The 14,167-nt window shown below is 48.4% G+C and overlaps 1 protein-coding gene across 1 annotated transcript in view; it reads right to left on the bottom strand.

Annotated features, from left to right (window-relative positions):
- The window catches only part of NPL (N-acetylneuraminate pyruvate lyase), a 50,151-nt gene extending 36,223 nt beyond the window's left edge, over positions 1 to 13,928 (bottom strand). Inside the window, exons 1-2 of the mRNA XM_075528165.1 lie at positions 13,801 to 13,928; positions 7,466 to 7,640 (exon numbers count right to left, since the gene is read on the bottom strand). Coding sequence (XP_075384280.1) covers positions 7,466 to 7,533 — 68 coding nt within the window. The 5' untranslated portion in view covers positions 7,534 to 7,640; positions 13,801 to 13,928. The remainder of the gene's footprint in view (positions 1 to 7,465; positions 7,641 to 13,800) is intronic.
- Between the last annotated feature and the right edge of the window lie 239 nt (positions 13,929 to 14,167).

Raw genomic sequence — 14,167 nt, 5'->3', positions numbered from 1 at the left:
ACACTCTCTCCAGGTTTCTGTATGTACACATGAGAAAAATCAAGCCGTTCTTTTGGAGTGTAACATAACTCTTCCTAGGTTACACTTTGTACTTCACCTTTAGGGGCTTGATGGAATTTAAGGCTGGCTATAGCAACAATGGGTAGGAGGAGTGTTTCCTGGGACTATTCAGCAGTCAGCCTCTTCTCAGGCATCTGCCTCAGGCGATACTTCAGACAAGTCCCCAGGCACCATCAAGGTGCAGTCTCACACAGACTCATCAGTACATCTGGATTAATCGCATCACATGCACAGAAGAGGACGGCTTCTATGGTCAGGAGTGATTCAACGGGATTTAGGGGCTCATTGTTCTTAGCTTCCTAATTATCTGCCTGCACGTCCCCACCCCCATTTTTCAGGAGCCCATTTTTTGCCAATTAGTGGCCTCATTTTAACTTCAGACACCATTTGAGTTTGGGAATTACCGTAATTTAGTGATGTAATTTATCCACTCTTAAAATAAGACTTTGGGTTTGGTGTTTTGTAATATCAGTTCTTCCATTCCAGGGAATAAGGCTTCCTCTGAGGGAACTAGAAGCAACTTTGAGGTCTTTTCTGTACACTTGAGCTGTGTCGCTGACGCTCACCTCTTTCTTTCACTATTTTGTCTAGCAGCCATCCATTTTCTCTATACTTCTCATTCTGATACAATTGTAGAAAAGCATCAACTATGCAATTACCCAGAGTCTAGCTTCTCATCAATATTTATCTACTGGTGGTAACATTTTGCATTTTAATATTGGCATTTTGTGGGATTATAGATTTTCCCCAGCTTTGTCTCCCCCAAAATATGCCAAACATTAGAGGCTATTTGCCCGCATATGGTGGGAGGTCAGATGCTTACAGGTACTCTCCCTGAAGGCATCTGGTCTACTGTAGGTGGGGTTTACACCCTACTGATAATGGTTTCTATGGAGAGCCAGAGAACAGGTCAAACTGGCTCAGTGACATCCACAGTTAGGCTGCCATCCTGAATCTAGGATCCGCCCATCTGGTCACATGTGTGCCCCCAATCCCTCCCCTTCCTATTGCATGTATATCCCTAGATTGCCCCCACTCATTGCTGTATAACCTATAGTGCAACCCCTTCCTGTGACATATGTCTTTACCTATAATTAGGGAGCTTGTATGTCCCCCAAAGATGTATAAGCCTTGGTTAGCAATAAAGACTCTCTCTGGCTCCCTCTCCCTTCCCCTATCCCCTTGTCTTCTTTCCCCTCCCCCTTCTCCTGCTCTCCGGTCTCCCATTTCCACGTGTACCACCAGTGAGGCTGAGGTGAGCATGCTACCATGAAATGTGTCTGACTCCATTATTTCTATCTCTCATGCTTTCTATGACTATTATAATATTTATATAGCTCAACCGTACAACAGCACCTATTGAACCCTGCGATTAGTTGTGAGGGGCTGGCCTTTCCCCCACATCATCTCATATGGATTAGCAGCTTCTTCTGTATTAATAATGGATAGTCATTAGTCTTTAAGACTAGTCAGAGTGATCATGAATGGCCGATGGGACCAGCTTTCAAGCAACAAAGGCGGGGGAGAAAATCGTATCATCGTGAATGACGGGAGTGCGTGATGGGGACCCAATCCTCATCTGTAGACAACTGGACATCCCTTGCAGAGGGCTAGTGGGGAGATGAGTCACTCAAGGTTCAGTGTAGCAATAATGAAACTCACAACTTTCCTCTAGTTCTTAAACGCTTCCTCCCCCCAACTATCATAATCCCAATTCTACTCTGCAAACCTGGTTAGACCAGAGGATGCACAGCGGTACAGTTGGGATCTGGAAACACAGGGAATCTAGGACAGATGAACCCCTCAGGACCAACGGTGAGAGAGGCGATACTGGGAGGTAAGGGGGGGTAGAAAGGGGAAACCGATCTCGGGGATCTACAGATAACCTTCTGTCTGGGGCATGGGCAACAGGAAAGTGGGTGAAGGGAGACGCTGGGCATTGTAAGATAAAATAATAATTCAGAACTGCCTCGATGACTCCCACAACAATGGACTGTATGAGGTGCTGGTAAAGGATAGAGAACAAAATAGAGCAGAGGAAGAAAATAGAATATGCCAGGGTGTGGGTAGTTTGCTTTTTCAAATAGTTATCAATGCAGGTCTATCAGTGATCACGGTGGCATTTGAGACATGAAAGAGATGAGCCAGTGAGTTGGGCAGCTATGATGGGAAGAGATATGCATCAAGGAGGAACATCAAGGTGGAGAACTTGAGCCAAGAGCACGCTTGGCATGTTTTAGGGGAAAGATCAGCGGTTCTGTTTCAGATATGTTACGTTTGAGATGTTTGGTCTTCAGCCCTTGGGACAGATTCAGAATTCAGAAATCAGTGTGGCTGGCACGGATTGAGAAAGGAGAGATTTGCTGGAGACCAGGACAGAAGAACAGTTCACATCCGACTTTGTAGCCCATCACAAAGCTTTGGATTTTACCCTGAAGGAGATAAGCCATCACAAAGGGATTTTGAGCTGTGAAAGGACTTGTTCTGTGTGGGATACAGAAGGATTTCTCCCAAGCAGTCCCCCAAATATATGCCAGAAAGCTGCTTGGGAATGACTATACTTGGAGGTCATCAGAAGTAGGTCAGGGGTTATTCTCCCTGAGAGCTATCAACCATCTAGAGCAAGTGGTCACCACTGTTTATCCCACAACAAATAGGGCCCACTCCCTTCTGATAAGGATAGTAGTTGTCTGTTTCCTTGTAGGAGACCCCAGAGGTCAAACCCGCCCAAGGATGACCAAGGTTAGGCCGCCATCTTGAATCTAGTGTCTGCCCATCTTGTCACATGTATAACCCCAATCCCTCCCCTTCCTATTGCGTGTATGTCCCCCCTATCATTACTGTATTACCTATAGTACAGCCCCTTCCTGTGACGTATATCCTCACCTGTAATTAGGGGGCTTGCATGTCCCCAGAGAAGATAAAAAGCCTGGGCTAGCATTAAAGATCTCTCTCTCTCCCTCCACATGGACCATCAAGCGGGGCAGAGGTGAGCATGCTACCATGAATTGTGTCTGACTCCATTTATTTCAATACTTCACTTCTATCTCTCATGCTCTCTATAACTTTACTATGATCTTAACTTATTATCGCTGTACAATTGTGCCTACCAGACCCATAATGATGTGTTAGGGGCTGGCTTCCCCTGACAATGTATGGATTGTGGTCGGAGTTGTATGAGCCCCTAATAAAATGATTAAAAAAAAAAGACAGGGCCTTCTACTCCTGTGAAGAGTTGCAGTCTTGGAACTCATAGGGGCAGTTCTACCCTGTCCTATAGGGTGGCCATGAGTCAGCACTGTCTCGATGGCAGTGAGGTTTGTTTGTCTGGCATACCGCACCTGGCAGAATCTCTAGGTTTTTGATTCTGTGCCCCTTCTTTCATCTTGTCTTTGCAAACTTTGTACAAAGTGTAGGTTTCCATTGAAGTAGATGAATGCCCACCTGTTCTTGGTGGTGTTCCAAATCTGCTTTGTCCCCATTGTTGTTGCTGTTAGGTGGGGTCCAGTTGGTTCTGACTCACAGTGACCCTCCGTGCAATAGAATGACCACAGCCCAGCCCGGGGCCATCCTCACCCTGATAATGTATGCGCCCTTTGCTGCAGCCACTGTGGCAATCCTTCTCATGGACGGTCTCCCTCTTTTTTCACGGACCTGCGACTTTACCAAGCATGATGTCCTTGTCCAGGGACTGGTCTTTCCTGATAACATGTCCCAAATACGACAGAAATGTTTAGCTGGGAGCAGATGGTGTGGTGGTGGTGAGGGGGGCTGGGGTGAAGGCAAACGAACCTAGTTTGCATGCCTAACAAACCAGATCAAGTGCTGGCAAGTGGCTTCTGCCGTTGGAGACCCGGTGTGTTTCAGAGTAGAAATGTGCTCCCTAAGGTCTCCGTGCCCATGTCCTTTCTGAAGCAGGCCTTCAGGATTTTATAGAGACAAACATGATTCAATTCTTACCAGACGCCTACAGAGAATGCAATCTTATTTTGATTTCATGCTTTAGGGACGTGAGGTTCATGGATGCAAAAAGAACTGATGAAAAAGAGGAAGGAAGGAAGAAGGAAATGAGTGACATGGGGACGGCAGGGCCAGAGGTACTTGGGGAGTGGGAAAGGATGAAGAAAAGCAGGGTCATTCTGGTTATGGCTTAGATGTGGGGCCTGGCTTCCTGGGGAGGTCGAAAGCACACACTGACACCCTCCGTGAATCCCAGATGAACAGCTGTTCTGCGGAGCCACTTCCAGGCGGAGGAGAGGGCTCTGGATAAAAAGGCACAAGTAGCATCCGCCAGAGGCGGTGTTGGGAGTTCACCAATGGGCTCTCTCTCCGAACAGGAAGAACTTCCCGACTGCTCCCGAGGCACGTGCTCTCCCTCCTCTGCCCAACACTGAGCAACAGCTGACTTCTGTTTTTCGTAGACCTTGCGCAAAGGGAGCAGCAACAGGAAAAGGAAGGAAAAATCACTACTAGGCAGCTAAGGAATTCAAATGCCACCTCAGCAAGAATTTTGCTCTAATAAGGATGTGGTTTTGTCATGAATGATAGAAGCTGTTAGTTTTGAGCCCTAGTCTAAGGGAACTCTGTAATGTGACTCACTGTGAAGGAGGACACCTGGTGTCCCGAGAAACTGCATGTACAGCTGACCCTTAAATTCGGGGTTGGAGCAACCGACTCCCCAGTCAAAAAACTGCATGTACGTTTTGACTGTCTAAAAACTTAATGGCTAAAACCCTCCCAACTAATAGCTTTCCTGTTGATAAGAAACCTTATTGATAACATAAACAGTTGCGTAGTATTACATATTATATAAGCCCTGAAGCACTTGTTAATGAAAATCACAAACTGCCAACATTCAGTAGGGGCTCCAACTCAATGTATTCAAAGTCCAAAGCCTCAGCGCTAGATGGCTAGGGAACACAGAAACGATGGAAATGGTCACGGAATCCATTTGGATCAGCTCCACAATCAAAGTTCCCAGAAGCAGCAGCCAAGCAATCAAACACTGTATTGCACTGGGCAAGTCTGCCGCACGAGGCCTTGCTAACATATTGAAGAGCAAGGACGTCACTTCGAGGACTAAGGCGCACCTGATCTAAGCCGTGGCATTTCAGCCGCATCGCACGCTTATGGAAGGTGGGGAAGTATTAAGGTAGCCCGAAGCAGCAGCGATGCATTTGAATGATGGTGGACGCGAAGCGTAAGGAAGGAACACATGTGACTGAGAAGAGCCGCTGCCGGGATGCTCTTCAATAGCAGGGCTCTCGAGACTGTGCCTCATATACTTTGGACATGTGGTCAGGAGAGAGCAGTCCCTGGAGAAGGACACTATGCTTGGTAAAGGGGAGGGGGCAGTGAAAAGAGGGAGGTCCACAATGAGATGGATTGACAGTGGCTCCCACAATGGGCTCAAACATAGCAATTGTGAGGCTAGCGCCGACCTGGCAGTGTTCTGTTCTGCTGCATGCACAAAGGATCGCTGTTTGCCAGAACCAAACAACACACGCAGTACAGACCGCAGTACAGACTGTACCCACACAAAAGCTGTGCTTTCAGTAGGAGATCAAGAGGCACTTCACAAAAGTGCAAAGTTTTCATATCGGCTGGCAGAGCGGCAGTAGATTCACAACTTTACTCATACCTAACTCTTTCATCAGGGTGCTTCCCGCAGCACCAGGGGCATGGCCGCTGGATCCCTTGGCGCTACCCAAAGTTTATGGTGGTGTGCCAACCACGATGAAAAATACACAGAACCAAACCCCCAGACCTCCTTACTGTGATACTCAATTTACTGCAGATACCAATTGCTCACATGGAGATTGAGTGTCTCACGGATTTAAAAAAAAACTGCAGTTAAGTGTATCCTGCAGTTCAAGGTCCAAGTGAACTTAGGGTAGAATTCATTAAGGCGGATGAGTTTAGCAACAAAAGATCAAAAAGGAAGATCTTATTAAGTCGGTCGTAAATACCTTCCCCTTCCATTTATTCTGCCGAATGCCACAATCGAGGCCCCCTGGTGACCTTGTGGGTTATGCATTGGGCTTTCTACTCCAGTCAAGATTGAACGTCTTGGAAACCCACAGGCGCAGCCCTACTCTGTCCCGTAGAGTCACTATGAGTTCGGAATGGACTCAGGGTAGTGAGGCTGGTTTTTGGCTAATGACACAATCACACTTCAAACTTGCTCACCAGACCGATCCTGTGCTAAGCACTGTTGTGTGGTCTCACATAGTAATCATAAGTGCATGGGACTACTATTAGCCTCTCTTACCACGGCAGAAAGGATAGACTTGCAGAAGTCAGAATGCTGCCTGCCTCGGCAGTCTGACTGCCCAGACAGGTGAAGATGGTTCTATCCAGCAGGTGGCTGAATGTTGCTAGGGGCAATGTCCGGCGAGGGGCTCTCCATAATGCAGAGGCACCTGTGGCCCCATGACCCTCATCATTAGTCACTTAGAAGTCAAAACTCTGACTCGGGGAATGACTACTTAGCAACCATCTGTTACATTCCCAGCCCTACCCTAACATTGCATCGGTGTTGCAATGCGAAGAGACACAAGCCTAAGGAATCCAGTCCACACAGCTACCTGCTCCAGTTCCCCCAGCGCAGGGACCGCGCATCAGGGGAAATCTTACAGCTCTTGAGAAAGATGATCCCTACAGGGCAGGCCAATATTGCCGACAGTTCCTCAACTTGTTGCCGGCGGTAAGTGGAGCTGTGGTGAAGTCCAAGGACGATGTACCTGGGGAGCTACAGACATCTGGAGGAAGACAAGGGGCCATACCTCCTCCCTTCTTGCACAGTTTGGGACAACAGAGACCTCTGCGACTTGAAGGGTCCCTGGTGGCACAGTGGTTCAGTGCTTGGAGGGTAAACCTAAAGATGGGCAGTTCAAACCCACCAGCGGCTCTGCAGAAGGAAGACGTGGCAATCTGCTTCTGTAACGATCACAGCCTTAGGAACTGTATGGAATTGATCTACGGTGACCAGGTCGCTCGGAGCTGGAATCGACTTTAAGGCGGTGAATTTTGGTTTTCTAACTTGGGGGTCCAAGGCAGAGCAGAGGAGTTTGGCAGCAGTTCCAGAGAGGGGAAGGGCGCATGCCCCTGTTACTACAGGGGGAAAAAAAATCCACCAACTGCTTTCAAGTTGAGTCTGACTCCTGGTGGATCCATGTGTGTCAGAGTAAAATGTGCCCTGTGGGATTTTCAAAGGCTGATATTGGGGGGAAGGAAATTGCCAGGTCTTTCTTCTGACATGCTTCTGGGTGGACTTGAACCCCCTAATCTTTCAGCTAAGCCCACTAACTGCTTGTGCCCCCTGGGGGACTCCTTACTGCAGAGAACTCCTGTCCATTTTGGTGGAAGGAAGGCAGATCCTGTTATGGTCCCAAGTGATAGTTACCCATTCTCCGTCATTGGCGTGAGGGTGGCAGCCACGAGCCCCTGCAGCTTCTTCTTCGGGCAGGCCATTATGCTGTGGGAAACGTGTGGAAAACACAAGTAGTTCCTTCTCTTCTTCAAGGGATGTCAGTTAATGATAAAACTCCCGGGCAGGGCAGAGTCTGCTCGGCGTTTCACTGTAAAACATGCATAGTGAGAAGGATGTCAACTTTAGAGCTGAGTTCCATTAGGGGGGAAGCAGGAGAGGGTGGCGATGAGAAGAGGGCAAAGTCCGGGAAGACACTGCCAAGCGGCCTCCCATTGTATCTACACAGAGGCTGTGAGGCCATCTGCAGCCGTAAGAAGCAGGGGAATAAAACACAGACGCAACCTGGACATAACTCAAGGCCACCAAGTAGATGCCAAACAACTATTAATTAAACTGGAAGATGGTCAAAACCTCCAGGTTGTAGTATGAGCTACACAGCTCTCCCTGTCCACTCTTACTCTGATGAGTTTTCTAGCTCCAGTAAAAACATGTAACCCGCCGGCTGCCCCTGGGTTGATTCGGACTCACAGTGACCTTGTGGGGCAGAGTGGAGCTGCTCCTCAGGGTTTCCGAGATGGGGAATCTTTAAATAAGCAGACAGCCTTTCTCCTGAGGAGCAGCAGGTGGCTTTGACCTGCTGCTAGCAGTCCACTGCCTAACACATAGCCGGCCAGGGCCCCTCAAACATATCAATTGCATTACAATGATGTAGTCACCTCTCTTTACCTTTCCAGTCCCTTCTTCGGAGTGCTCCCTCCTACCTGTGGTGCTTAGTTAACCTCGAGGAGCATGCCTGTGATTGATGGAGGATTTCCGGCTGGGCCTGGATGGCAGCTTCCACTGCCAGAGTTCTGGCGAAAAGGGTCAGCCTGATACACCTGGGGCGAAGAGGCCCTGCGCCTTCTGGCTGGGAGTGACCTCGTCCTTACCCAAACCAAACCCATTGCGGTGAGATGGCTTTCGACTCACAGAAGCCCTGCAGGACCAGAGTAAAACTGCCCTGGAGCAGTCTTAAGTGGCGCAATCTTTACAAAAGTCGACTGGCTGGTGGGTCTGTGTGCTCACCCGATGCACCACTGGGCTCCTTACACGTCCACACTCGGTGCAAAAGCCCAAGAACACGCGGCGCGCAGCCCCGCGGCTCTCAGCTTACATTCTGCAGGCAGACTGGCTTGGTTTAACTTCCAGCTCTTCCACTGACTAGTTATGGAGGCTCTCTTATTAGGCGTTTATTGTGATAAAAACATACCCAAGACACACTACCGCTCTGCAATCTGTACGCATCCAACTCAGTGGTTTGCATGGCATGATGGAGTTGTACCACCATTCTCAGTATTCTCCAAACCACTCCACCGCCTGCAACAGAAACTCACTGTCCCTATGCACAACCTCTGCTTGCCGCCTCCCTCGCACCACTGGCAACCACTAATCATCTTTGCTTCCATCTACCTGCGGATTTCATGTGCGTGAGATCATAGTGTTTACTCCTTTTGTGATTGAAGCATGAGTATTAGTATTAGTAAAAGTATTAGTACAAAATCATAGAACTTTTTACTAAACAAAAATGTCAATATAGTCTCCATGTAGGTCGATGTACTTCTAGCGGCAGTGGTTGTCTCTCTAGCACCTTCCTGAGGAACTGCTGTTCATTTCAGACCACGCCGTGATGCACTGGTTATGGCCTCCTTTCAGGCAGCAGTGGGGCACCTTTTTTTTTTTGCCAAGGGTCATTTGGATATTTATAACATCATTTGTGGGCCCTCTGGCTAAACATTGAAATAATTCACCCCTAAGGTGTGGCTGACACTGCTTCTCTTGGGCGAGGCCTGTGGTGTTAGCTGGTATTGAAGGTTTTGTGGGCCCCACCAGGCCATGGGCTGGGCAGACCCCACCTGCTCTAGGAACTCAACTTGTGTTCCTTTGAAATATTGAGTTTAGGGAACAAAAAGAACGCTGAAGGGGCAAGAACAGGGCAGTATGATGGTGGCTGTGATCTTGGCAGTATTTTGTGAACCGAGAGTTACCCACTGGTAATCAATGTTGGAAACGTGACATGGTTTGAGATCTGGTCTGTTAAGACTTGGTTTGCAGAGAAACCCAAATGTAACAGCCTCACCCCCTCTGGCTTGCAGTAGAGTTCCTGTTTAAGCTTAAGAATGCTCTAATCAGCAAGTTTGGGTGAACAAAATCATGTGGGTCAGTGAGGCCTTTTAGCTAAGGAATAGAGCCTGAGACCTTGGGGGTGCGACAGGAAGCCTCCCAGGCCTGTGAATGATGCCTCCTGTCCCACTGCTGACACCCTCTGTGCATGGCAACAACCCCTGAAACATCCCCTCTGCCATAGAGTTGCGGGTATTCCACTTGCTTATCTCCAAATCTCCGAAGCAGTTTGGGGAGGTTTCACCCCTGCTTCTTCTTCTGTCAAGTGCTTGCAGAAAGAAGAATTTCTCAAATACACCAGGTCTCTGTATTCGGCTAAAATAGTGCATGTGGGGCATCTCAGATCTTATCAGCCAGCATCGGGTATGGAAAGGTTTCCCAATGACGTTCTCATAGGACAGGTGTGGCTAACCACAGAGAATGAAAGGCTTTTCATTCCCATTTCCCCCCATTATCTCATGATGAGAAAAGTATTTTGACACATTTTCTCCAGCCTTTTTCTCACCAATGCAGTTTTCAACTTTCTTCAAACTCAAATTCCCCAAACCAGTCACAACTGTTTGAGCTGAGCTGAAGTGGCCCAGTCCATGTCCTTGGAAGCCACTGTGTGACTGGACCTTCTTTTGCAGTCACCCTAGCGATACTAACAGATGCTACCGAGAGAACCTGCCTGCAGCCATCCACTGAGCAGTCAGGTTTACACAGGCTTCAGTTGGCACAAGCTGTACATGGATGCCCTCGCAGCAGTGCTTTTTGGACTTACTCTGCTCAACTACTAATAAACAAGGTTGGTAGTTCAAAGTCACGCAAAGGCTCCTTAGAAGGCAGGCCTGCCAATGCTTCTGCAAGGTCCCAGCCATGACAAGCCACAAGACACAGTTCTACTCTGCAATACACAGGCTCACTACGAGCTGGAGTTCACTTAAAAGGAACTTCTTAAAGCACATTTAAAAGCCAATGTCATTGAATTCCCACAACTTATTTCTATTATAGTAAACTGCTTTTCCTGTGTGTTTTCATTTTAAAGCTGTTCATCTCATTCCCTGAGTAAGAGTATAAACTTATGAAATAATGAGATCATGTCATCTACTTTTTCCCCATTATCCTTCAAGAGTCCTGGCTCAGGTGAGCCCTGGAGAAATGGATTCTCTAGTAGAAAGCCAAATATGGTACAACCCTCACCCTCAGTGAAGTTCCGAGGATGACTTGTTCCTGAACTAAAGCCCAACTTCTTTCCTTCAGGCAATTAAGGGACCCTTACCAGGCAAAGGAGCCCCGTGGCGTCCTGGAGTTTGCATTGGGCAGCTCAAACCCGCCATGGCCACTGGCTCTGCAGGAGAAGGAGGAGGCTGTCTGCTCCCGTAAAGGGTCAGTCATGGCGGGAGAGCGCACTAGAAAGGACTGTGATTACACAGCTCATTATAAAGGCTATTTAACTATGGGCAGGAGGGGGTTCTAAAATTGATACAAAATTGTACAATTTTTCCTTGACACGATGCAACAGTTGAGCTAATGAATTGTATGATATGTATATTATGTGCCAATAAATCTGTTAAAAAAAGATTTACCGCCTTGAAAACCCATTAGGGCAGTTCTACTCTTTCTTATAGGGCTACTATGTGTCAGAATCGATTCAATGGCTGTGGCTATATAGGACACAAGCGTTCTCTGCCTTTTCCTAGTTTGAAGATGTAACTAAAACTCATGCTGGCGGTTTGGAAAGATAAATGTAATCCCCTGGCCCTTGGGGAAAACATAGGAGAAGTCACACGGTGCAGCTCTAACCCTTGAGCTTCACCTGACCACTCGTGATTATGGGCAGGTCACTTGGTCTTTGAGTCTCAGGGGTCATTCACACAGGCCTGCCTGACTCAGGGGCACGTCGTGGGCATGGCTGCATAGCTGGTGTGTCTCTGCTGCGTATTTTCACCTGGCACTCCTGCCGGGATCTCAATACAAGATACCCCAAAGTGAACCTGCCTTCTTGTCCTTGAAGTGATTACTTCCTCTGCTTCTGCCCAAAGTCGGCCCTGGTGCATCATGGCACCTCGCCGCCCTTCCTCCGTCTCTCTGTGCTGCCTTCCGGTCAGCAGGTCAACGGGGAGAACAGTCGTAGTATTTCATAAGGTTACCGAGAGAATCGAAGGAAATTTATTCTTATAAAATAACCAGTCTCAGACACATAGCAAGTATTACTACCTGCTCCACCTTCCCTGCCATCTTCATTCTGCAGGTGCCTCCTCTCCAACCCTCCATACTCTTGTCTATTAAAGGACTAAGTCATTTCAAAGTCAATTTGCTATCTTCCTCCCCTAGGGCCCCTTTGATAACTTGCCCCTTTGTAACCTCTTATCTACAGCCAGGGGCACACCCACATGACCATGGTGACACAAGAAAGTTCAAGTCAGAAGAGCCCCAGGAGCTACAGTGGGCATTAAGTTTCCTAATTCTAACAGCACTAGGTCGTTAATGCTAAATTGACCTCCATATTCTTGTGCTTTGGGACTGCATTTATACCAAGTTAGGGCACAGACACTATCTTAGGATGGGCTGAAGGTGGGACTGGCAGTGTCACATGTTTTTGATGGAAAGAAATTCTCCCCTCCTTCAATCAACACAGACTTCTAGGTTAATGAAATAGACATTTCTAATCTTATCTTTGCGCAGCTTAGAAATGCCCACAGCCCTGGTGATAGAATGGGTGAAGTGTAGGGCCGCTAATCACAAAGTTGATCCATAGGAGGGAGAGAGATCATCTGCTCCCACCAAGATTTAGTCTTAGAAACCAAAAGGGGCTGTTCTGCTCTGTTCTAAAAGGCCATTTGTGAATCTGAGTCACTGGATGGCAGTGGGTTTGCATATTGTTATGAGAAATCACCCAGCAGACTGTGGCTCATAGCGACCGATGGAGTAGAACTTCCCAATAGGGTTTCCTGGGCTATATATAATCTTTAGAAAGAGTCTTGGTGGTCTCGTGGGTCAGTGCTTGGTTGCTAACCATAAGGTCAGTGGTTCAAACCCACCAGATGCTCCACAGAAGATGAGGCTATCTGCTTCTCTGAAGATTTAGAGCCTCTTGAAAACTCTTTGGAAAGTTCTACCCTGTCCTATAAGGATGCTGGAATCTACCGGACAGCAACAGATTTGGGTTTGGTGGTCTAGTCTTTATGGGAGCTGATGGCTAGGTCTTTCTCTCGAGGATCACTAATGGGGTTTGAAGCACCAACCTTTCAGTTAGCCATGTGTTTTCACCCCTGTACCACTGGGGCAGGGCTTCTTCATTCTAGCCAACATGTAAACCCCAACTTTGAGAGCCAGGCAACATTCCCTGATGCTCCAAGCTGAAAATGATGTCTTAAACCTTTCACAATCTCCCCCAAACACTGGACAATTAGTATGCCTTAAAACCTAACATCAGAATTATTACCCAGGTAGCTTTAACTTTCCTTCAAAATCGGAAAGGTTTTCTGACATTCTGAAGTAGCGCTCCAATTGGGAGCGGTGGGTCAGCAGATGGCAGTGACTTTAACAGAGAGTGAGATATATTAGGTAAGTTTGATTCTGAAATTTGGGATGGTTAATCTTGAAATTTTTCATAGTTTGTATCATGGTTAAAATGTTTTCTACCTTAAGATTCCCTGTGAACTTACAATATTTTTTCTCAAACAGCAAGAAAGAGTATTATTGCTTGCTCTAGTAACGCCTCTCCTAGACAAGCTCTTTAGCACAAATAATTCAAGACGCCGGGGGGTTAAATTAATTTTAAAAGAGCAACATTTCAAGAAAAGCAGAAATACCGGAGTGAGAAATACATACTTGGGGACGGCCGAGAAACCAATGAAAACAAAACAAATACACAACAAAAAAGCAGAAACACTGCTGATTTTCCCATTGCCATCGCTACTCGGCGCCAAAAGCTGATTCCGAACATTTGGAGACGAAACCGGGAGACGTGGCCGTGCGCTCGGGAAAGAACGCGGGCAGCGGGTCCCCGTGCCCGTCTCCGGGCACTGCCCAGGCCGGGAGGGTGTCGCACCCACAACGCCCTCTAGTTCACGTCCCGGCTTCACCCGCCGTCCGCGGTTCCTCCGCGTCCGTCACCGCCTCGCCCACGCGCCGCCCGCGTCCCTCAGCCCGAACCCACTCACCAGAGACACGACGGATCCTCCTCGGTTGCCGGGGCAGCCGCCACCGCCGCGCGCTCCGCTCAGACCTACCGCGCCGCCCGCAGCCCAGCAGCCGCTTTAGCGCCGCCGCGGCCCGGCCCAGGACCACGTGCCCGTCACGCCCGGGGGATTCTGGGGATTGTAGTTCGCGCCCTTCCGGCCCCGCCCGCCGAGGGTGCCGCCCTGGGAGGCGGAGTCCCAGGCTGGGAGGGCTCCACCACTTGATGGGTATATGGAGTGTGCTCTCTTGGGCTTTACCCAAGCCCGTGGGCTGCAGCCAGATGCACTCAGGGGGGTCTCGGGGGCTGCGGCCAAGACCGATGCCCATCAGGGGTGTGGTTTTCTTCAG

This window comes from Tenrec ecaudatus, chromosome 1 (assembly GCF_050624435.1).
Source record: "Tenrec ecaudatus isolate mTenEca1 chromosome 1, mTenEca1.hap1, whole genome shotgun sequence".
NCBI lineage: Eukaryota > Metazoa > Chordata > Mammalia > Afrosoricida > Tenrecidae > Tenrec > Tenrec ecaudatus.
The sequence above is the reverse complement of the archived record's forward strand: the minus strand, read 5'-3'. Positions and strand labels throughout refer to the sequence as shown.